Genomic DNA, 25,593 nt, shown 5'->3' with positions numbered 1-25,593 from the left:
AGCCCTGCTCTGAGAAGCGTTAGGAATAAAGGACTTCATTCTTTAAGATTGCTGAAGGGGAATTCCACTGATTTAATTTTTTTTCTGCAGTGTTAAATCATTAAGATTGTGGTTTGATGTGAAATGCTTCATTTTTTACCATCGACTTCACATAAAAACGCAGAGACATGTTGGTTCACTGGTGCTTTTGGACAGTAAATAAAATGGCTATATTTTTGTTGTGACCCCTGGTTCCTATCACCGCCACTATAAAGAAATCTGAGCCGGTAAGTTCTTCTCCAGTGCAGCAGGTCTCATCCAACTCTGAATGACTGTTTACATGATTGAATAATTCCTCAAAATGGCAATTTTTCTATGTTCTGTTCAGCATCTAATGTGCTTGTTTTCTCCTGCAAACAGCTCTGAAACTCCATGCTTGATTTAAGGCTGGTGACACTATAAGCACACACAGCAGTCACTGCTCTTATTCAGGGGGACCATTTTCATCTCGAGCTGCTGTTTATCAGGGACAAATGTTTATGAAGTCTGTTATATACAAATAGAAATAGAAGCTTGGAGATCTCACTCGTAAAAATCTTGAGTAAAGGAGGGAAAAAGGCCCTTCTTTCCAATACTTGTGCTCATCTTCGGCGAGGTGAGGTGACTGGGGGGAAAAAAAAAACCTTGGAAAATAACACATGGCCCAAAAAACAAAACTATTCCACTAGACTCATTTTCCATCTGTATCTCAATATACTGAAATAGATGGCAGAAATAAATTTACTCTCACTGTCCCAGTACTTATGTCCAGATGGTGAGGAACAAAAGTCTTAATTTTCATAAACATGCACTATTTAAATATGTAATTATATAATAATGTTTTTGTATATGTTAAAAAAAAAAAGACTCCTGAAAAAAGCACGACACTTAGAATTCAAAAACCTTTTATTAGAACAATACAGCAGATATAAAGTTTCTACTGCGGACACTCAGAACTTCTGTGCTTTGACGACAGAGTATGCACCTCTCACACATCAATAATAAATTAATCATAACAAAGGAAAAAGAAAGAGCCCCCCCGCCCCTCGAAACAAATTCAACTCATTAACGCAGTAAATCAAGGCCTTGTGTTGGTGGTAAAATGGGGCCCAGAGCTGTCGACGCCAACAGTCCGCTGGTACAGTCAGCACGAGAGTGGACTGATAAGAGTAGATGATGTCACTTGTGTCTCTGACGACAAAGCAAGGCTGAAGAGCGCGTGAAGCTGATCCCCGAGTTTTGTACTAAATGTCCTGCGTTGCGTCTGACAGGCCCTCTCCAGCCCCCCCCACTCGGACTGAGCTGGAAATATGAGCAGAGGCGTCAAGCGATGTTTAGATGTGAAACAAACAGAGGAGCAGATATGGCAGTTACTGCTCACCATGTCCACCATGGCCTTTGATCTTATAAAACGTCATATTAAAATTCCCCTGAGTGGGTGTCCCGTCCCGTCAGGCTTTTGCAGACAGAAAACCCACGCTACCCAGAGTTCCCATGTTTGTGTGACCGCCACTGTTGGATGAACAGGTTCCTATCCAACCCAGGCTATGGCGATCGTCTTATACATGTTTAGTGATTCCTAATAGCTAGCCACAGTGCCTGGTAGTGGATCTGTAAGTATCCACCCACTCATCCTCCTAGTTCCTTTGTTAGGACGAGGCGGGTGGTCAGTGAAAGCCACCCTGAAGCAAACTACTAGCCCATTTTTTTGTTTCTTGCACTGTGAGAGCAAGGTCATTAAAAGAGTGAGGGGGAAACAAATCAATATTAAAAAAAATCAACTAAATTGAAGCACTGAAGGAGAAAAAATAAATTGATGTATACTGTAGATCAATGCTGAGACATGTCCATGTTTCTCAGTATCTCTAGGGTCTTCGACACCCCTTAGAAGGAATCAATAACGATATAAAGGGTGGTCCTGTTAACATGCATGAATTCCTGCATGTAGGGAGCACGTTAACGAAAACGAGTACGAAAGAGAGCCAGAAACGGTTTCTTTAAGGCCTGTGTAGTGAGTTTCTGTTCTGGCCTTTGATCAGGCCTATGGCTTTTCCAGAAACACTCTGCCCTACCAGTGGACACTCGCAAGGGCCGAGGCCTTTTCTGCCACACTTCTCTATCTATAGTGATCTGATGTACTAATCCAGGGCTTGTTCCCCAAAAGGATCCCTCACTGCATCCCTGGCAGGTTGTAGGATCATTCGCTGAAGGCCCGGACAGCTCCTTAACTCCACATGACACCACAATCACATCTGTAGCTCAGGCTACACTGTGTTTGGGGAGCCTCTGGTCATTCACTTCACTCTAAACCCTGCTTCCTCCCACGCTTTCTGCTTATTTTTCTTATTTTCAACCCCTTCTTGTTTTATTTCCTCCTTCTGACAGTAAGGTCACATTAGGTAGACCTATTTTTCCATCACCCTTCTCTTTCAATTTAACAATACTATGATATAATTATTTATTATTTTTTTATTTTTATATGTTTGTATAAATCTATTACCCAAATTTAGAAATCTTATTTACATGAAAAACTTTTTTTTTTAACAGTTAAAACCATTTGCACCTTTAAATGGAAAACCTCACACAAACTGTTTCACACCCCATGGTCGTTTCCTCTTGCAAGATAATTCAAACAGCATGTGATCAAGCCAAAAAGTGTCTCTTTGCAAATCTTAAGAAAGGAACTCGTGTTTCGATTTTTCTGCGTCTCGTCTATCCGTCCTCAACCTGTGTCCACTGAATCACTTGATGCATTTTATTCGAAGAAGTGGGAAAATAAAGTGAGAAGAACGAAGGAAAAAAAAACAAACAGAGAATTAAAACAAATGACAAAAATGGAAACCAGAGAGAAAAACAGAAATCTTGTGGTTCAGTGTCGCCTTCTGTGGCTTAGCGAGGCAGGTGAGAGGGACAGAGTTGTTACTGGCGGTGGTGGTAAGGGGAGTTTTTATTTCCCCCTGGTGGTGCGCGCTGGCACCGCAGCGCAGGCTCACAGAGCGCTGTCCTCCGCACAGCCCGCTCCAGCTGTGTAACGGAACTCCTGTAGGTTGGAGACGCCGTGGAAGTGGACAAAGGCCCCTGCTACCACCAGGATATGGAACAGCTGGTGCGAATGAAACTGTGGAAGACAAGAAGAGAAACCAGATGAAAACAAAGTGGAGACAATTCTTGTCCAACAGGGTAATATAACTGCAACTGGCTCAGACCAAAGGAAATTTACACCAATTTTTCTCCCCAATTTAGTCGTCTCCAATTCCACCCGTTAGTTAGGACTCCCCCAGTCGCACGATGCTATCAACGCTAGGAGGGTGAAGGCTAACATAGGCTTCCTCTGAGACCTGTGAAGCACCACCACATCTTTTCAAACTGCCGCTCACACAACGTCACTGGACAGCCGAACGCGCTCAGAGGAAAGCACCAACCGCCAGATCTGTTACGTCAGCTAACAGACGCCTGCGCTGACTAGCATCGCGCTGAGTGAGTGATGGGGGAGAAGGGGGGGGCCATCCTACCCACCCAGAGAGAGCGAGGCCAAGTGTGCTCTCTAGGACTCCCAGCCACGGGCGGCTGTAGCGTCACCAGGGTGATTCCACCAACTTATTTTTAATTTCTGCATAATCAAATGGTTAATATGTAATCAGCCATTCAGTGTGGTTTGATGTGAAATGCTTCATTATGATGGGAACCAAACATCTGAAGCAATGAAAGCCTCTAAAAGCTCCCTTACAGAAAGTTATTACACAAAAAGGTTATGAATATGCTGCCTGATGACATTGAGTGTGTTTATATGTACTCAATAATCCGATCCTAATCGTATTTCTGCAGTTATCTGATCACTCAAACGGTCATATAAACAGCATTTCTTAGATCAGAGATAGAAGGTCTAGACATACAATAAAGAGAGCTGGATTTTAGCTCAATAATCAGATTTCTCAGGAAATGTGTGCTCTTACTCTGATTTCTTTCAGATTTATCAGTCTGCCTACATGCAAAAACAGATGGTGGCACCAGAAATAAGCGAGCAGCATTGCTGCGAGACGTAACAAAACACTTTTGAAACGAAGCTGAAACCAAACACATGCTTGACGAAATGAAGGATTTAAATATTCTTCATCTTCTAGATGATTTATGTTCATATTTTCAGGTACAGTGGTGGGAGTTTTACACTGTGTTTATGTCACGTCTTCTTCTGTGAGTTTACTGGCTGGTGGCAAACCTGAAATCTGATTACTGCCTGACCCATGTAGACCAACAGTTTCCCCATTATGTGATTACTCAAGTGCATATAAATGCATTGATCAAATTACGAACAAAATTATTATTTTTTTTCCAGTTATTGGATTATTAAGTGCATGTAAACGCACTCAGCGTTTTACGATATTTTTGGCCTAAAACATTTTTTTAATCCATTTTAGTGAAGACCTACATGCACAGGGCACTCTAAGGTAAAGTAGTCTCCATAGAAAACTTATTTCTTCTGATTTACCACTATTTTACCATCATATGTTCTGGACAGTAAATAAAATGGCAATGCTGTAACATTGCGGAGCTTGGCTCCAATCAACACCGTTGTAAAAAAGTCTCTTTCCCTACAACATACCGTTTCACATCAAAACGACTTTGTTTACATCTCATGGATCGAATTATACAGAATGTTTTTTAATTCGTTGGAATTCCAGACACACACTGCTTTTATCTATAAAAATGGAGAAAACTACATTGCATAGTTGAAAACTGTAGAAATCACCCATCCGGAAGCCTGAACTGTGTCGGCACCTTTGTCCATTTTTATATAAGGCTGAGCCCAATACAAGAAGCAGACATCTAATTTACTGTTCACCAGCAGCTGGGTGGGAGGTGCAGAATCATTTATTAAACACCAGATTTGTTAACAGCCATTTCTTCTTACTGCATAATTAACAGGCTGAAAGTCATTACGCACCTTGACACTGACAGACCCAGTTATTACTATTACTGAACCTACCGAACTCTCATTAATTATACCATAAAACAACCTGCTGTTCTTCCACTGCACACTTTGTTTTATTTCGTGAGACGTGTAACGCAGAGTCCGTGCACACTCACCCAAATGTCACATTTGCCAGGAAAGAATCTCTCAGGAATGCGTGCGGCGTAAAGGCAGGCCCCAGTGATGTAGAGAGCAGCCATGAGGAAGAGCCAGCCCATCTGGCCCATAGTGGTGGCCCTGAGGAAGCCCTCAGTGATCACAAAGTGCAGTGTGGGTACCACTCCACTCAACCCCAGGCCAACAAACACACCTGAAATACATAGGGGAAGTCAGACATTAGCACCATGAACCCTCTCAGCTGACCCTATGGTCTACAGTGTTTCTCATGCCTGGTCCTGGAGGCCCACTGCCCTGCACTCTTTAGTGTTTTCCCTGCTCCCAACACACCTAATCCAACTTATTGGCTCATTAATAGCCCATTATTGATTTAAAGTTGCTGTGTTTAAGCTGCCCTACTGTGTAGGGCAGTCGGCCTCCAGAACCAGCGTTGAGAAACCGTGTTCTATATAACTGTCCTAAAGCCTCCATGTAAGGGCAAGTCAATGCCTTATCCGCAGACAAGCATGACCTGACTTGCTAGAGATAATCTGACACTATAACAAACAGAAAAAGCCTCTCTGAGGTTCACAGAGTCATTTGAGTACCTCACAACAGGTAATGCAGGTTTTAGAACACCAACACTGTATCATTCATTTATACACAAACAAATACACACAAACACACTCCCGGCAAAAAAAAATGAGCCAAGCCGAAAATATAATGGTTTTTGCTGATGGTTTTGAACTGGTCAGGGTCCAGCTTTATAGCCTATGGAGAATATTTGGTCTCAGATGAAACACAAACTAGCTCTGCACACTTTTTCGGCTGTTTGAAGCAGTCAGTGCGGAGTGGAAAAACACTGACTCTCCTTTCTGTAATAGACTGTCTGCAAATTTACACACAAAACTTCAACATTTAAAGAAATCAATGGGAAAATCTGCCCCACATTAAGTTACTGTATCTATCTGTTTAACAATGTGTTGTATGTGTGTATATATACTGCTGTTTTTCAGTTTTTGACATAATTTGAAAATGTCTGTTGCCCTATACGTTATGTGTAAATTTAATGATGAATGGACCAAAAGAAACAACCCAAAATGACTTGGAAAAAACTTTCTCCAGTAAAGTTACCATTCTGGAGATACGAGGTTTTGTTCCGACAACATATATATGTATGTACGTATGTTTTTGTATGTGTGTATTTGTGCTTACCTGCCCTGACTCCTCGGTACTGCGGTGTGGCGAAGAAGTCACACTGTGAGACTGTGATGGCTGCGAGGCCCAGGACACACACCACTATCAGGTAAATAAAGCAGGGCTGAGGGGAGCAGTAGAAGGAATAGTAGAGCCACGGGACAAAACTGCCCATGATCAGGAACGCTATGCCCGAGTAGTCCAACCTAAAGCAAAAAAAGGACAGTTATGAAGGTTCTGTTTCTCGAGCACTACAAGAAGCAAGAACTTATAATGAAAAGTATGAATGTTCTCTGACTTTACAGACTCTAGAGAGTTAACAGATCTAACTAAGCACTGTCCCTTAACATATGCAACGTGAATGGGTCTGTCACAACTTTACTATCTCTACAAATAATAATAAAAAAAAAAAAAAACAACAAAAAAGGAATTGAAATGATATTTAAGCTAAAATATGATGTGTGCGCTGCTGTGAGTCGCCCTGTAAAGCCTGAAAGAATAATTTAAAAGCCAGAGGCGTCGGGTCGGATTTCATAAGGGTTTTTTTGGACCATATCGTACCCGTTTATGTACTAACGCTTCATGCACACCAAGTTTTGACTGAGTCCTCTTTAAATACTCTTTCAAGGCATTTGGCAAACATCAGATTCATCTGCTCAGAGAAGGGGTCCGAAGTACAACCCATGTTACAAAATATTCTGCTTCACTATGTAAGATTTGGGGATTTGGAGATCTCTGGTGGGAATGTGTAACTGGACACAACGTGTCCAACGCAAGAACATTTTGTCTGACGAGGTGAGTCAATTACCTACTATTGTCGTATCTTCATCAGTATAATGCTGATTTTACATTTAAGACCTAAACATCAAGTTGCACAACATATTTAAATATTATCCACCAGGCAGCGTGGGGCAGTGCGGTGCAGCACGGTACGCTGATTAATCCAAACCCAGGACAATCTGGACCCTGTTCAAGTACATACCCATTTCCCATCGCACAACAGAATGATGAAATTAGGAGTCCTCTGGTGGTTGTATGTATTATATTTTCTCACTTGACACTAACAGTAAACACAGACAGTCATAGCAACAACAGAGGAGCTTCTTTCCAATTTACCTTACTATCTCTAGCTCCACCCATACATCCCAGTTTCTTGGTACACCAGCACAATAGTGAACAGCACAGCTACATTTATGTCATCACTTCACTTGACAGAATGATAGAATGTGTGATCTGTAACCTTACTGTGCCACGCTGCCTGGTGGAAAAAACTCTCCCTCAAATGATAGCTGCTACTAGATTGGTGGGTGTGAAGGAGCAACATGAGTGGGTACTGACTTTGAGAATACACGGGAGACGCCCTCTGAATGGCAGTATACTGTGTGGAAGAGCCAGGAGAAGGACAGGCAGAGGATGGCCCCGAGGAAAAACATGCCAATCACAATCTTCTCCTGAAACGGCGCCACGAAAGACATGTTGGGTCTGAACATGTACACTATGCCCAGACACAGAAAGAAAAGGCATCCTGAAAAGGGAAACAGAGGTTAGGTTAGGAGTGAGTGAGTGAAGACAGAATGAATTCATTTTTGCACAGTGTGTGCAGCTGCAAAACTGCTTAATTGATGTTCTGTGCAATTGTGAGTTGTTGCAGCTGTGTGGAAGTTTAGGTGTGTTCATGTAGAGCACAGAGGTGCTGCATGAATGGAAGATCAGTCAGTATAGTAAAATCAATAAAAGTGTCTTGCTTGGATTTAATAAATATATAAATACATTTCAATTCACTACACTGTACTTGTAAGCACAGCTCACTACAAATGCAAAAGTTTGGGCGCCTCTGATTAAATAACATTTTGTTGATTTTCTGAGTGAAAATAGGGTAACACATCTATTGAGAGCACAGGTCTGCACATTTTAAAGCCTAATTACTGTATATTTTCTGAATTTAATGTACTAGGGGAAAAAATAAGATACAAAATGTGGCCTGTGCAAATTTTATATAAGATAAAAAAGTTCCGTTCTATTTATTTCCAATATGTTAAGCACAAATAAATAGAAATTTGCAGAAAAATTCAATATTTATGTGTGTTCCATGCAGAGGATGGGTTAATTTCACTTACAAAATCAAAAAGCAAAACATGTAATTTGACCTGGGATGTTCAAACTTTTGCATAGGACTAATATATAAAAGCTAACATTTCAATTATCAGTGAAACAGATGAGCTTTTGGTCATCCACTGCTTACACGACTTCAGTTACTGTTGTTGTGTTCTTATGGTTTGTTTTTGCTGTAGGTCAGTGACAAACTCCAGGACCCTAAAGTCAAAAATGTAGATCAATCTCGCCATCATACTATGATACAGTAATAAAGCCTTATCTTTGTGTTCTTACTTCATCTGGCAATACTGTTATCTAAGCTCTTCTCTGAAAGGCATGAACACTGATTCATGCCAACTTATCAGACTCCAATCTTCTCTGTCCACTAGATGGCAGCTCTGCCTTAAGTGACACAGTAAACCTTTGCGAAGTTTGAAACGAAAGCGTTTAGGACAGTTGTTCCTGGCCCCGGTACATGGAGTACTTTCTCTCTCTCCTGCACAGCGTTTTTCCCTCATCCCAACACCTCTGATCGAACTCATCAGCTCCTTAACAACTCTGCATCAGCTGAACTGGCTGTTTTAGAATAAAGAAAACACAAACCTGTGCAGCCCAGAGGGACTCAGGACCAAGAATAATTAACGTAAAGAGCTGATCTTACACCACTATCACAGCTGAGATGCTGTATCTGGTCTAAGAACAGAAGGACTTTTGGCCTTTTCGTACCAGTCATGAATTTCTTTACATTAGCCATTTATTTATTTATTTATTTATTTGTTTGTTTGTTTGTTTACCTGAAGCTCAGCTTGTGTGTTAAATACTAGCACATTTCCAGTACCTTCTGTTAGTCAAAGTACAATATAAATAACATTAATTGCTCTTTAAATGGGCCAAACTTTAATGAAAAAAAAAAACCAAACAAACAAACAAACACAGAAGTTAAATATGAATCAAATAAAGTGCTAGACTGAAAGTAAGAGGAAACTGGCTACTGAGCAGACTGAGTCATGTATAATTATGCTCCAACATCAGAATACAGGTGTAGCAGCATCATTCAAACATAGCATGAGAGCACTTGCTCACATTAATTATGTCAAAATCATAGTAATAAATTGGCCGACTGCTGATCGCATCTAGGAAGCAAAAATCCTCTAATTCTGATCATCATAAAAGGTAGGTTAAAGTTTCAGAGGAGAATATGTAATTGAAGCAGTTAATAAGAGCTATTAATCTCTTTGAATAAATATATGGCAGACTGGACCAGGCTGTTTGCCCCTAAAGGGCCACTTATAACACTGGGGTGGTTTTATGTACGAAAAACAGTGAGAATTCATTTTTCATGGTAATTTTCTAACCTCTCTCAAAACTCTTTATTCCTTAGATTTAAACAGGTTTGTTACTCTGCCTTTCAGATTGCTATATATAAATAAGCTCTGTTCTGACTGGTTGTCCCATAGAACATCAATATGAATGGGCGGAGCTTAACTGCTGGGTGGATAGATGTACATGATCTGGTCCAATGAAACAATGAATTCAATACGGGCTGTTTTTGCAGCATGGTTTCCACATATGAACTGTAAGGACTGAGTAGTGAATGGTACGTTTTTTTTAAACATTGATGTTTTATGATATGGGCCCTAACAAAGACAGCCCAACTTTTAAAACCTGCACAACTAGTATCTCATTAATCTCCTCGTTTCCAGGGTTTTAAATACACTGCTGTTTAATGGCCAGTCTCTGTATGTAACTACAGCAATGTCCCAAGGAACATCACAACACAGTATGCCCTATTAAGTTCATTACTGGTGATTACAGCAGGACAGCTTTGTGGCATGTTAACACAGCCCTGATTCAGAGCAAATCATTACTTCCTGCAGAGGCAAGCTGTTTACTCTGATGTGGGAAGTTACACAGCTGGGCCACAACAACCTCACTGCACTGATAACTCACGGTGCCTCATCCACAGGCAGCTTTAGTCAAACCAGAGCAAAAACAACAAAAATTCTTGACTAGAGCTGAAGGTGTAAGAAGGTAAGGTGAATATATGTTATGCATATGAACTTGTGTATGTGTGTCTTACCCAGCAGGTGGGTCCAGATGTTGCCCGTTTCTGTGTGGATTCTAAAGATGCTCTTGAAACACGCTCTGAAAGAGGGCATTGGTGGTCTGTGCCCGTGCAGGAGAAAGTCGTTGTCTTTCAGCCAATCGGGCAGCACGTCATGAGGAATGACACGCCATCGACCCTCCCACATCTTGGCCAGAGGAAAAAGGAAAAGTCATTGTGAGATCTCATAAGTCACTCGAAAGATTTACGACACAGAATGGGACCATCACCTGAGATAAGTGCGAGAAGAAAGGAAGGAAAAAAAAAGGAAAAAAGCTAGAGTGAGAGAGCGAGAGCGGAAGCGAGCGAGATAAATATGCTGCAGTAATCAGTCTGAGGGCCTTGGTACAATTGAAATATCCTAGAAACCACAGGCAGTTCTCTGCACAAGCCAGCATGAATAAAAAGTCCAATCAGCCTTCTATGAGAAAAAAACTGTACTGAGAAAGTGTTCCGCTTCTGTTCTTTCCCAACCCTCCATGAACAGAACATGACATTCAGAGAAACAGAATGTTCTACTTTCATGGTCACTCTAATCAGTGTGTTCTGACCCATGACGGTCATATCCAGTCCTTCACGTCGTTTGCAACTTTGAGATAACAGCAAGACTTGACGAGTGACTGGAAGTATGTGAATGGGTTAGGACAACACATTTCTTTCTGTCTCAAAGTTCAGGAAAGAGTTTTAACACTCAATCAAATTGTGTTCTGTTGACTCTTGAAAAACAGGTTACCACATCCTCTACAGAGAATTTTTCTGCCAGTTGTAGGGCACCACTTCTGTTGACACTGAAATAAAATCTAACACATGACCTTAACTTTTGTACAGGCCACATTTTGGTTTTTCACCCCAGTATGTTAAATTCAGCAAAGAAATTCTGCAGAAATTCTGCATTAAAATATGCAGAGAAGTGTTCTCTATAGAAGATGTGTAACATTTTTATTCACTTAACAAAACGCAATCAACAAAATGTGTAATTTTACAAGGGGTGCCCAAACTATTGCATACGGTTGTATATCGCTGCTGTCAGAATAAAACCTCATATCTCCAAAATCAGAACTTTACAGGAGAAGGAATCATACTGTACTTTTATTCTAAGTCAATGGAAACAGATATTTCTCCAAGTCATTTTGGCTTTGTTCACACTGTACAAACAAATTAAAAGGGACCTATCGCAACCGCTCTGTGTTCGAAGAGATTTTGAAAGAAATGACTGAACGTGGCTGTAGGAGAACGACTGTAGTGTCAAAGAACAGTTAAAAGCCTGAAAACAAAGTTTAAAGAATGACACGAACTAAAGAAATGACTGCAGCCTTTTGTTTTACGGCGAGCTCGAACACATTCTGGGTGATGAGCCCAGCTGTCAGTCAGTGAAGCTTCATGATGGCTCCTGTGACGCTGGTGAAGATGATCCTCTGGGAGTGACTGGTATTCGTTGGCAGTTATGATTGTTTATGTCTGGATGAGCCACGTGAAACAATGTTCTTTTGTGCATGTGGGTCAGTTTAGGAGCTGATCTGTTCAGACTGATGTCACATATAGGTCACATTTAAAAGATATTGTGAACAGACAGACAAACAAACAAACAAACAAAAAAATCGAACTTGGTGATAAAATCAGATTTGGGCCATAAATTTTCAAATTATGTCAGAAACTTAAAAACGACAAAAATGGAGATACGAGATTTTGTCCCGACAGCAGCGATATACTGCAGACCGCTGAGTCTGTGACTGAACGGCTGACTTAGACTCAGCTGGAAGCAGAATAGCATTTTGACCTGAAACATTTCACTGCAGAGAAAGACGACCAGTATAGTTATAGGAAAATAGGTTTGACTAAGGTGCCCCTGGAAGTATATGGTATAGAATATGTACCTATAGCTACAGTCAAATGACAAGGGCCAACTCTTAATTCAGGTAATTTTTGTCTAGCTGTGTTCTGTGACTCATTTTTCAGAGTTATCAGGAAAAAATGAAAGAGCAGAAGTTGCTGAACAAGTATGAGTCATCATCTGGAGTGATTAATGTGGTAATTGAAGGCCTGCAGTGAGCAATTTGAGCAGAAGCACCGGCTTGCTGGAAACCGGCTCTCTCACAACCGCACGTCTCCCCATTCTGTCTCTAATGGGCCGGCAGCTGAGCGCCGAGTTCAGATGGCACAGAGAGAAGCTTCCTCAAAGAGTTGCTTTTAACCCAGAGCCACTCTTCTTCCAGAAGAGGGGAAGTGAGGAGGAGTGAAAACGGAAGAGATTTGAATTTCTACAGGACTTTAACTGTGGCACAAAGAAAATGATGCCTTTCACAAGCACAAAGCAGACGTCCCTCCCCAAAACTCATCTATCAACAGAATTGGGAAGCGCTTGCAGACGAGAGATGGGTCTTTATTGTAAAGGTTTTAAAGCCTGGTAGACTGCTCCAGCAGGGGATGTCATGTGAACGCAGCTGCAGCCATTTCGCTACGAGTGAGCATTTTGATGTACGCATGTGATGCGGTAGCATCTGTATTCATGAGTGTGTGATTTTTCTGGCCATTTGAGTTCCCCAGGGTAGTGTACATGCGTTTGTTTACAAAATGTGTTTGAAAGTGAGGGGCACACATGGGCTTGTTCAGAGGGCAGTTTGTGTGTTAACAAGGTCTCAGCTGTTGTGAAGTATATGAAGCACTGCATGTGAAGCTTTAAAAGGAATGTGGTTTGGCAAGAAATCAAATGTACACAGTTTTCCACTTAACCCAGATGCAGCTGATCAGCTGAGACATGCCTGGTGCCAAAATTATGCTTCTTTAGTTTAGCACTGGAGCTGCAAGGCTAACGTTGCTGATAAACAGAGGTCAAAAGTTTTCCATTTTTTTCTTAAATTGCATCCCCAAAAAAAGTCTGTCAACCTGCTCAAACAGCATCCATGTCTTCATTAAGGTCGGACAGGCTTACGCTACGTTCACAAAGCAGGTAAAAGTGGCCCAAATTTCATTTTCTCAACAAATCCGATATTTTTGCTTGGCTCTTCACATTATCGTTTAAATGTGATCTATATGCGACAATCAGTCTGAACAGATCAGCTCCTAAACTGACCCATATGCGCAAAAGAACAGTGCTTCATGTTGCTTCTCAGCCAGAGGTAAACAATCATGACTGCCAACAAATGCCAGTCGCTCCCGGAGGATCAGCTTCATCTTCACCAGCATCACAGGAGCCATCTTAAAACTTCACTGACTGACAGCTGCGCTCATCACCCAGAATGTGTTCGAGCTCGCCATAAAAAGGGATCAGTCACTTATTTGGTTCGTGTCCTCGAATTCTTTAAACTCTGCTTTCAGACTTCTAATGTTTCTTTGACGCTGCAGCCTCGTTCTCCTACAGCCGTGTTCAGCCATTTCTTTTGAAATCTCTTCAAACACAAAGGGGTTTGGATGAGTCTCTTCTAATTTTTCGTACAGAAACACCAGCCCAAATGTTCATGAGGTCTCAACAGGGGAAAATTATGATGAACGTGGAGCTGGATTTACGTAAAAGTTGCATGAATTCCAATCTGGCTGTTCAGACCGAGTCGCATTGCTGCATATCGGATACGTATCGGATTTCAGCATCACATATAAAAGCGTCTCAAATCGGAATTGAAAATATCAGATTCAGTGTGTTTTTGCTGTTCACACTGACACAAACACACCTCTATGCCACATATAAAGAAAAAGATCAGATTTGGGCCACTTTTACCTGCTGTGTAAACATAGCTTTACATAGACAGTATGACTTAATGGGAGCTATATAAGTGGACAAAACTTCACTGCAGCAGGCGATCAACTTTAGACAACAGGGATTGCACTGAATTCTTTTTAGCAACTGTTAATCTTGAATTTTGAAATGAAGACATGTTTCTAAATAGAAACAGAAATCACACGTTATCTAGCATCCATAAAGGGGAGTCGGACTCTGTGGAGGAGTCAGAATTGAGCAGAACACCTGTTGTCTAAAGTGTTTTGCGGTGTTCAACTACAGGGTGAAGTTTTGTTTATTTCTATAGTTCAGAGCAAATCATACTGAGCTCTAAACCACATTGCCAAGTCTGTGCAACCTTATTGAAGAGCTCGATGCAGTTTAACTGAGTTTAAAAGACCTTTGTGTAGAGAAAGATGTTTTCACAGGGATGTATTTACAGAATAGATTTGACTACCAGCTTCTACTGTTTCCTAACATTAACTTTGTATCTTCCGTTCATATCAGCGCTGATTTGGCTTACCGAGTTCATCTAGGACGGAAAAGTGGAAAAGTATGCAAATCTGATTTCTCACAACACTACTTCTTTAACAAACATGCACACTTTTGTGTGTGTTTTAGTGACTGACCTTGTGCACAAACTCCTCCATCTTTTCCATAGCGTGGTGGGCTTGCAGCAGCGGCGTCATCCCCATAAAGCCTTCGTCCGAACTCCTCTCCGCCTCTTCCTCTCCCTCCGTCTTCTCCTCGCCTTCATTATGTCCCTTTCTTCTAACAGGCACAGTCTGAAAACACACAGAGGAACAGTCAGTTTAGACATTGAAAACAGCAAAACATGAACCAGTATAATGAAATAGTTGCCGCATTAAGCACATATGAAAATATACGACTTAACGTGCATAAAAAGTTGATGACTGCCTGTAGAGCAGCACAGCAAAATGTGTGTTATTAATTTAGGATGGAAGCCATTAACCCACAGAAGGAATGTGGCTAGCTCATTTCATAATTTAAGATTTGCTGTGACATTAATCTGTCAGTCGTCTATCTAAATAACAGACCAATATGGCTCAGCACTTTCTTTTACTTAACAGATTCAGCAGCATAAAGGAACATTTCATATGGAAATATGGAGAAATATTTATGAACATTATATTTTTTATTTCAAAAATAAGCTTCATCAGTCCTTCAAAAGTGGAGGGAAGTCTTTTAGTCATTGTGTGTCAAATCTGTAGATGACAGAGCTAACAGTTTAACGTTAGATGAGAGGTAGTTGTTGAGACAAACTTTGAAACATTATGAGAAATACTGTATCTTGTCCCTCATAAGAAATCATAGTTATCCTAAACGCACTACTTCTCACTTCTCAGTCACGTCTGTGGCAGATTAATGGGCTCGTGTTTCGTAGTAGCAAAGAAAACATAAAATAGGAAGACAGCACATGGAGTGAGAAGGGTCCATAGGCAGTCTGCAGACAGACCTTTTTGTGTCGCCGAGTTGCCAGTTTCATTAGGTACACCTACCTTGTACCTACACTCACTGGAAATTGTATTAAATACACCTACTAATCATACACTAAAATACCAGGTCGCTAGGCTAAACGTTGGAATGCGGCTATAGTAACACTAGGGAACTTGTAGTGAGGAGAATTACCGCTCTGTAATGTCTTCCGGGTTTCTCAAACACTAGAGGGCGCTCCCGAGCGAGTCCAAAATGAAGGGGTTAAGATGGAGCATTCAAGCAAAATCATAGTTTATAAATGCTTAATAAAAATGAATATTTATTTCCTGAACACTAAATAACATAAAAAAATGTAACACTGCTGTTATATTTTTAAGAGCTTTTAAACTATAGTTAGTGGAGTTCAAAACAGCGCCTTATGTACGCCCATGATGTCTGTGAGCGCAAACAGCCAATAAGCTGCTCTGCTCACCAACCAAATCAGCACTCAGTAGCAGTAATGTTAGTGTCGTGCTGCCCAAAACCCATTTGCTGTAGAAAAAAGGAAACATACAGGTAAGTTTTCTTTGCTTTTTTAGTGAAATACTTCCTTCTACCTTTTAAAATTGAAGGAAAGTTCTGGGCGAGTCATTAGAAACTATTTTAACTCCCATTCATTGAGGACTCGCTCGCGGGCACCCTCTGGCGTTTTGCAGTCATGTTTTTGATATAACGAGGGAAATAGGAAGTGGCCAGGCTCCTCATAAACCGGCTCTGATAACATGCAATAAAACTTTGGTATAAACTGTTTTTCAGCATCAGCTTTTAATATTTGCATTTCTACATGTACATCAACTGTTTACATTTACAGCTGTGCATGCACATCAGCTTTTATCACTGGCAGTTTTACAAAAAAAATAAAAAAGCTCTCTCTTGCTCTCTAACCCTCACACAGGGCCAGCCTGCTGTCATGTGAGGAGGCACGTGCACGCATGCACACACACAAAAAAACAACTAATTAATATTGCATTGATTGGGATGACCTCGCCTTATGGCATTTTCCAGACACCCTGCGCATTTGAGGCAATGGCCTATCACCTCCCTGCAGTTTATCTCTCAGCAACACAGCACGCCACTATAATAACAATTAGCACTGGGACAGCTACAGAGCTGCACAAACAGGCTAACACACAGTGATCCATCATACACACACACACACACACACACACACACACACACACACATCATCATCCACAGGCTGATATCGTTTTATGGAGGAAGCTTGCCTAAATGAACAGCTCCCTTGTGTTTTTTTACTGCTGTGCTGGACAAACTGAGTGTTGTACACTCAGGATTCTCACAAAGGTCTCAGGTGAATAAATAGTAAGTAGGCTGCCTGTAGCAGATCCAGGACATGAAAAGCTGTCCACAGTCCGGTTAGTGGACAATGGCACCTCTGCACTCATGTTCTGCTAAAAAAGTAGTTGGCAGAGATCTAAAAGGCGGAGGAAGAATGTGAGAAAGAGAAAGAGGGAGATGAAAGTGGCAGCAAGTGAAAGTAGGTGTTGTAGAGTGGGACAAGTTAATGGGGTGCTCTTAAGCAGATCAGGCTTGGCCTGGAGGCGATGCTGCATCTCAGTAATCTGTGTTGACAGAACTAATTCTTTAGCACTACAAACTACCTCCTACCACCAAACAAACACCCAAGGGTTTATAATCCAGATCCTCCAGATTTCTGAAATGTTCAAAAGATAAAATATAAAAAACAGTCGTGCATGTAGTTAATTAAAATGTTGCAAACTGTAATGCCATCTTTTAAAGGGCCCATATCACTGAAAACTGAAATTCTCATTTTGCTAAAATAAGAGTTTGATGTAGCATGTAAACACTTAAAGGTTTAAATGGAAAATGATCATGTAAAAATCAATTAGGCCTGTTTTTGGTAGATAAAAACACTATAAATTGAAGAATAATGAGAAAATGGGATGAGAAAAACACGAATAAAGCAGGATATGGGCCCTTTACAAGATCTTATTGGTGAAATGTAACTTATCTTCCCATTAAAGGTGCCTGACTGTTTCTCTTGATTGTTTTTTGCTCTGAAGTGACACCTCTCTTCATCAAGCCAAATAAAAACAACTTCAAGAGCAACTGTGACTTGAATAACATCTTATTGTAATAGGTCATCATGTGCGGTCAAACTATGACAAGATAATCGCAACTAGGCCCCTCATGATCATGAGATTTTAGCTGGTTTTAGCCCTCTATGGTGCAAAATGTCATCAAAATAGGGAATCCAGAAAAATCCCTGCGCGTAAAGGGCAAGGCCAAAAACCATAACTGAACGCCAGTGACCTGCGACCCCTCAGAAGGCACTGCACTGAAAAATCGGCATGCTTCTGTGATGGATCACCACATGGGCTCGGGGAACCTTTGACAAACCGTTGTCAATAAAAAGTGGAAATGTGTGTTTTGGTCTGACGAGCCAACCTCTCAGATTATTTATGGAAATGTGGTAATGGACGTTGTGTCCTCCGGGCCAAAGAAGAGAAGAACCATCCAGATTGTTACCAGCGTAAAGTTCAAAATCCATGGCCTGTCATGGTTTGGGTGGTATTAGTGGCCAACTTACACGTCTGTGAAAGTACCGTTAAGGCTGAACACATTTTGGAGCAATTTTAAGGGAGTCTTGGAGTCTTTTAAGGGACACTGTGCTTTTTGCACAATTTAATACTAGAAAATTTACTAAACCTTATGACCAGCTCCAAACAGGTGCAATCAGGTGATTACACGACAATTGTTACAGGCCTAATTGCAATCTTCAGTGATTTTTCTAGATGTCTCTGCTGTGAGGGGCAAAAGTTAGGCCTTGATTTAATTAGCATAATTAGCATAATAATTTAATTAGCATAATTAGCATAATCCTGTTGCCGCACACCGTTAGCTCTTGAAGTTAAATACGAGGTTAGCAATTATGTTAAAATTTAGAAAATCTTTCTCTTCTCTGGTGGGCGGAAGTCGGGGGGGGGTGCTCTTTGGCTAGTTGGTGGTTAGCTAGTAGGCCAGCTGGTGGTTGTCATCACTCTAGCACTGTCTCAGGGACATAGTGTTGGCATGCTAAAAAGCACTTTACAAAGTCAGGTTGACCCTGTTTTTGCTATAAGGTAAGAACTTTGTCCTAAAAATGTACAAAACACACACACACACACACAGTCTGTGCTGGGGGATAACAATAGAGCCATGAAAACAAGGTATGACTGTAGCTGAGAAAGACCGGCACTGTTGACCTTGACAGTCTCCTCTGCTGGAAAAGCTGGGAATGCTCAGTATTCCAGCCCCAACCCAAGCAGCATCTGGGCTACAACTGAGTGAGCAGGCATGCTCAGCACCTTCACTGAGCAGAGAACACAGAGCAGGAGACCAGAGAGGAGAGAGAAAAGCGAGGGACAAAGCAATGACAGGGCATTACAAAAACTTCTGGTTATAGATGGTTCAAATGGACTTCTTACCGGAACACTCTCCCTCAGCTGTGGCTCAGCCCGGCAGTCATCTAATTATATCCACGACAGGCCGATAGACAGACAAGCACACCCACCCACAAAACAACAAAAAGTGCTTCAGCATCCCTCTTAATGCTTTTTAATGGGCTCAGTAATGCTTGAACGTAGTTCCACAAATAGACTCACTTGAAGGGGTCCTCAGAAGTGATCCATGAATAGTCTACTGTGCAGCAACACAGTCACACAACAGTGTATTGATTTCTTTTAAAAAAAAAAGGGAGCAGAGGGGAGACGGACTGTTCTTTATTCATGATGAGGGGTCACACATGGTGATATTTTGGTCATACTTTTCCAATTTCACCACCCCACAACCCTTTTGTGCTGGTAAGGATCATGTGCAAGTCATATATAAACTGCAACTAATGACAGAGGGTCATATTCACTGAACTTCTCAAAATAGCCGAGCTCAACTAGCCACAGTTTTGAAAGTGCAGAGTTTGACTAAACTGCTCGGAACTGAGTTCAAACCCCTTCAATGGCGCAGCCATCTGTGGTCTGGAGTCCCAGTTGGCCCTGCTCTTGGTGGGTGGGAAAGATAGCTTAGCTTCTTCTTCCTGTGGAGATTACAGGGCAATGGTAGTGAGCTGAGGGTGTATATTAGAGTAATGCTAGTCAAATGAGGGTCTGTTAGGTCAAATATCCAGATCTGAGCACTTGGCAGTCTCTTTCAAGTGTAGCTACACACTACAGAGCAAGTATATGTTAGCCCTCACAGTTGGTATCATATAATAATGGAAATATGCAGTTGGTAGAAACTGAAGTAAAATGGGGGAAAAGGGGGAAAAAGCACTTCTAAGAATATACACACTAATTCAAAGCTTCGCTGTGTAAGTTTTGAGGTTTTGGAGACCTCTGTGGTGGAAATGTGTAATTACATGCACCTTGTAATTCGCTTCGGATTAGAGGTCTGCGCGGGATTGTTATTCAGTCCCGCTCCCGCAAGATTTCATCCCGCTTCCGCCCACTCCTGCAGAAAATCGGAATCATTAGTCCCGCTTCTGGCCGCAACTGAAACGTTTTGTCCCGCTCCTGCCCACGCAATCCATCAAAGCAAACTGACATCCAATACGTGACAGAGTCTATTTACAAATATATTATTCTCTGCTGAAATAACACGGCAGTCATGGTCATCAGGCTCACTGTGAGTAACTTCAAACGGCATTTATTCCCAGTAAACACAAAGAACTTGGACTGAAGGCTTGCCTTGTAACTCTTTACAATGACTTCAATAATTTTAACTGTTTTACTGTTATCATTTTATACATCGCTGTTGTCGGAAGAAAACCTCATATCTCCAAAATGGTAACTTTACAGCAGAAGAAAAAAACCTACTTTACTTTAAACGTAAGTCGATGGAACCAGAACTTCTTCCAAGTCATTTTGGGCCGTTTCTTTTAGTCCATTCCTCATGAAATTTGCACAGAATGTAAAGAGCAACACTCAAATTGTCAAAAACTGAAAAACGACAAAAATGGAGATACAAGGTTTTCTTTTGACAGCAGTGATATATGATTTAGTGACTGTTCTACTTTATTTAGCTTTCGTTACTTTGCATGCTTCGGCCCACTTCCGGCTGCAGAGGGCTGGTTTCCCGCATTCAACACTGAAAATTAGCCCAGCGTCGCAAGATACTGCGGACCTCTACTTCGGATTCTGTCCTCGAGAGGATGAATCTGATGATTGTTAGCTCACTGAAACAGTATTCAAAGAGAACTCAGTCTAAACTTGGTGAAGGACGTGTCTTCTGAAAATGTGAGTGAACTAGTCTAAAAAGAGGCTGGCAGGGAGTCAAATGTACCAGCTAGCAGTCAGCAAAGAATCAAAGGAGCACAGAAAGGAGGCATCTAGAATCAGGGTTTGAAATTATGTTAAGTTACAGAGACGCTATCAACAGAATACAGCTTTCTCAAATTTTAAAACAAAGCAAAAAAGTTTGCTTTGTTCAGTCAGGTTTTTAAAAAACAAGAAACAAAACCAAAAACAAAACAAACAAAGAAAGACAGGAAGGCACACATGCTTTCATTGCCAGTGTGTCTGTTTAACCAAGTAGCGCATGTGGTGTGGTTCTCTATTTGAGGAACCTTGCTTGTCAGTAAGAGGAGCTGGCCAGGCTCTGAGAAAAGACTAGGGCTGGATCTATAATGCATGACTAACCCATTTCCCATGCCTGCCAGCAAAACACTGTTGTGTATATATGTGTTCTGTGTATGCATCTCTGGCGGCGCAGTGCTGGAGTCTCTCTGGGGTCCATTTCATAGCTTAACTGAGAAGCTCTACAGTATGTATGTATATGTGCATTAAACATGGCATGTCTGTTGCTGCAGAGTCATGCTATGGCTGAATTCTTTAAATTATAGAGAGGTGGCAATGTGGGGTTATCCCTAGCTCTCAAGTATTCATCACCTCTTCTCTGACATGTGCGCGTGTGCGTGCAAACAGCTGGACTCTGTAGAGGCTCCTTGTGCCTCAGAGGGTCAGCAGACGGACGCCTTTCTGAGCGAAGCTGCGTAAGCCAATAACAAGGAGGCCACTGTGGGGGAACATGGTGGGGAGACTGAGCCAGTGAAGGACCGTGACCTAAAAAAGCTATGCATATCTGTGTATGTTGAATGTGCGCTGCGAAGATAATGCATGTTTACGCTTTTCTCAAAGTTGAGTCTTATCACTGGAGTCCTAACTATAAATTGGAGAGCCACAGGAAAGCATGAAGCCCTAAAGAAATGCTTTCAAAAGCCTACAAAAACACCACATCTAATCTAATTAATAGACCAAGAAATTAGACTCAGTATGCTTATTAGCATACCATATTACCTTTGTTCCATCTCCTAATATCACACAGAGAAAATCGTATGAAAATGTTTAGGCATCTCTGGTCAAATTACATGTTGATTTTCTAAGCAAAAATAGGTCAACACAGCATATACATACATTGTATATTTGCTGAATTTAACATACTGGGAAGAAATAAATAGAAATTGTGCACTTAAGTATGCAGAAATGTTTACTTTTGCTACCTGTATTAACTTATTTTCACTTATATAACAAACAAAAACACTGAATTTGACCAGTGGGGTATTTTACAAAGCAGGATTTCGCAGTAAACTCAATAACCTAAGCCAAAAGTTGAAGATTGTCCATTAGGAATATTTATAGCTCTTCTCCTATAGGGTAGGCTTATTTTTTGGCCTAAGGAAAAAAGCCTACTCTGTGTAAAGGGCAGCCTATTAGTCTGTAAACAAGTATACTTATGCCCCTGAACCAGGAGGCTATAATTAATGTGGCCTTAAGTTCTCTCATTTTTAGCGCCACACAGACATTCCTTAGCACACTGCCCTTACACAACACAACATCTTCAAACTCAGCGCATCAATGTGCGCACCCCCCCCACGCCCCCTCAACATGGTCTTGTACAAATGTATGTTCCTTTATGTGAAATGTGACTGACTACGCACTGTAATGCTAGCTTCACTGAAATTTACCTTACATGAAGGGAATCGAAAACAAATGCTGGAATGGTTTGGAAAGTGACTTGCTGCAGTTAAAAAAATAAAAAATAGAGATGTCATGACAAATGACAAGGTTAGCATAGAGCAGCCAAGTTAACTCTAACCTGAAGAGAAAGTTCTTCTGATCCTCGTCTACGGCTGGTGTGTAGTATTTTCTGCACAGATTAAGTTTCATGGTGGTTAGTTTTAGTTAGAACTATGAAAACACTGCTGTAACAACAGAAAACACCTTGTTTTTTTAATGCGGAAAGGACGTGGATGCAGCTTTGGAAATCAGTCACTTACTATTAATACGCAAGTCGCTGTGAATCTGTGGCAGAAGAGGCACATGAACGCACGTGTCTGCAGTAACATTTCTTATAATGACAGATGAAGTAGTCCTCAAAAGATGTTGGGATACTCAGTATCTTATTATGTAATATTATTTAATATTAATTCATAGGCAATATTTAAAAAAGCATAGAGACTAAAATGAAATAGAAATAGTTGCCGCGAACTGTGTGTATTTTTTCGTGGGCCGGTTTTTCTCACTACAAAAAATACCGTGCCATTTTTAGATATCACCCAGGCCCACTATCCACAACATTCAAATGAGCACAGAGCAGTAAAACAGTCCCAGAACAAGCGTCCTGTTCTTTATCAGGTCTCGTCACAACATGGAAATAATAGCACAACTGCTGGAGAATATTGCATCACTGTGTTAGTGGGATATTAGAGTTTCTAAAAGCAATTTTGCTGTGTTGTTCAACGTCCCAGTCCCAGTCCACTTTTAGACTTTAATGACTGTTTACCACAAATACAGCCTAGACTGTATGAGTGTGTGTGTCTTTGAAAAAAGTCATGCCAAAATAATTCTCCACAACACAATGGTGAAGGTCAAAGTCTTCTTACGGAGGTTCTTAAATAGATTCCACAGTAACAACAGCCAGTAGCCATCAGCATGTCTTCTGTTGGCACTTCTGTGCAATACAGCACATTGTTGCTGTCTGAACAAAACTTTGTATCAACATTTTTGTTGTTGTTTTTTTTTTTTTTTGCAGAATTTGAAAATGCCACTTGCCTTTAACAATGAGACAAAATTTCATAATGAATGGACTGATAGAAATGCTCCAAAATTACATGGAAACAAATCTTGTTTCATTCAAAATTAAAAACATTTTTCTTTCTCCTGTAAAATCACCCTTTTGAAGATACAAGGTTTTGTTACGACACTGACAATGTTTTCCAGCACTGACCTACTCTTACAACAAGCACACAGTCCAGCTGCTTTGAAAGGTCCAGAAGATAAGCTGCAAAATCTTTAAAATAACCTAATAAGTCACTTAAAAATCTCAATACTTTTGCCCTTATAACCACAGTGTTCTACTGTCCCCAAAGTCCAGCCAAAGTGACCCCGTATTACGTTTAGCTCAGCTTGATGGAGTGATTAAGTAAATGCACAAATAAGTATTCAGGTGAACCACTTTCTGGTGCATATCTACTCATTGTGGCTACAGTTACACAAAATGGCTTGCATGTTGCACTCACTGACTTTAGCGTGACTCAGCTTTAATACTTCAGCCACCTGTTCTACAGAAAGACTTCAAAGGCAGCCAAACAGAATTAAAGGCAACTTAATGAGCTTTATTAACTTTGTTTGATTCACTCTTCTTGCTTCTTTACAGTGCAGAATAGTATGTGTGTGGAGGGGGGGTTGGATGCTGATTTTATGTGTGTGTTAACACCTGATAAATTAACGGTTATGAAATATTTAGGAACATGAACATAATAAATTTAGAGCAATAGTGTAAATACTATACTATTACATGTCCTGAAACAAGCACAACATCACTTAACTTTTCTACAGTAATTACAACCAAAGGTGCATTTGGCAGAGGGCAGTCAGGTTAGGAATAACAATAGTAACTGGCCTCTTCAGCAGTGTATAGAATAGTACTAAGGCCTCTGCAGGGGCTCACCACAAGCCTTATCTGTCCAGGGGTCTGGTGTGAGATTAGCTCTTGTACAGGTCATATTATGAAAGAGCTTGGAGGGCAGATTCATTAGTGATCATCTGCATCATCTATAAGCTACTTTAAACTGAAGCACTGTGTACTGTCCTGTGTACAAAGCCATAGAAAGTAGAATACAACAGAACAGTCTTTATAATTGTAAAAAGGAAAATGCTTTGATGTGTACGAGGCATTTACTTGAAATCTTTAAAGTACGTTATGAATAATCTAACCAGGGGCTTACGGGCAACACTAACTTTTAATGCCCATTAAGGGTTAAGACGATTTATGTAATGGGCCACTGGACTCCGAGGCAGGTCACAAGCTTGGTGAAGTCATAATCCAGCACTCAACGCACACAGAGACTCTTGAGGATACATATTGGTAATGGCAGGCGTTCAATGACGAGTAATAGTAGAGTAGTGGGTGGGAGGGTCAGTAGGGGTGGGACATGGCTCTATCCACCCCCATTCTTGGAAAGCTGGGGGCATTCTGTTCCTGGCCTTTGGATTGGCATGACAACTGGGTGGAAAGCTGGTGGTTAAGGACATGCAGTCCACTTTCGAGTCCTTCAACAACCCCAGAGTGTCCGGCAGTGCTTCAGTAAAATCAACATAACAGCAGCATTAGCCTTTCGACAACAGAGACGGCCATAAATGCATTTTTAAATGATATAGGTTAAGCAATAGAGCTGAATGATCTGAAGAAAACCAATAAATAATATTGTGACTGATTTGAATTGAGATAATTGTCTATAAATTAAGGTCAATATCTGTTTTATGGCCAACCAGCACATTTTCTGGTTTGAGGCTTGAATGCTTTATGTATTAATAGACTGCCAGTTGTAGTAATGATGTCATGCACAGAGCACACGGGTGTGTGGTTGCTTCTGAACTCATCTACAGGAAG

General features: G+C 41.0%; 1 protein-coding gene across 1 annotated transcript in view; it reads right to left on the bottom strand.

The window, feature by feature from the left end:
- Positions 1 to 906: 906 nt before the first annotated feature.
- The window catches only part of adipor2 (adiponectin receptor 2), a 51,770-nt gene continuing 27,083 nt past the window's right edge, over positions 907 to 25,593 (bottom strand). The window contains exons 3-8 of the mRNA XM_036577664.1: positions 14,820 to 14,975; positions 10,455 to 10,626; positions 7,619 to 7,805; positions 6,299 to 6,486; positions 5,104 to 5,297; positions 907 to 3,136 (exon numbers count right to left, since the gene is read on the bottom strand). Of these exons, the coding sequence (XP_036433557.1) occupies positions 3,008 to 3,136; positions 5,104 to 5,297; positions 6,299 to 6,486; positions 7,619 to 7,805; positions 10,455 to 10,626; positions 14,820 to 14,975 (1,026 nt within the window). The 3' untranslated portion in view covers positions 907 to 3,007. The remainder of the gene's footprint in view (positions 3,137 to 5,103; positions 5,298 to 6,298; positions 6,487 to 7,618; positions 7,806 to 10,454; positions 10,627 to 14,819; positions 14,976 to 25,593) is intronic.

Source organism: Colossoma macropomum, unplaced genomic scaffold (genome assembly GCF_904425465.1).
Source record: "Colossoma macropomum unplaced genomic scaffold, Colossoma_macropomum, whole genome shotgun sequence".
Taxonomy (NCBI): Eukaryota; Metazoa; Chordata; class Actinopteri; order Characiformes; family Serrasalmidae; genus Colossoma; species Colossoma macropomum.
This window is presented reverse-complemented; position numbering and strand designations above follow the sequence as displayed.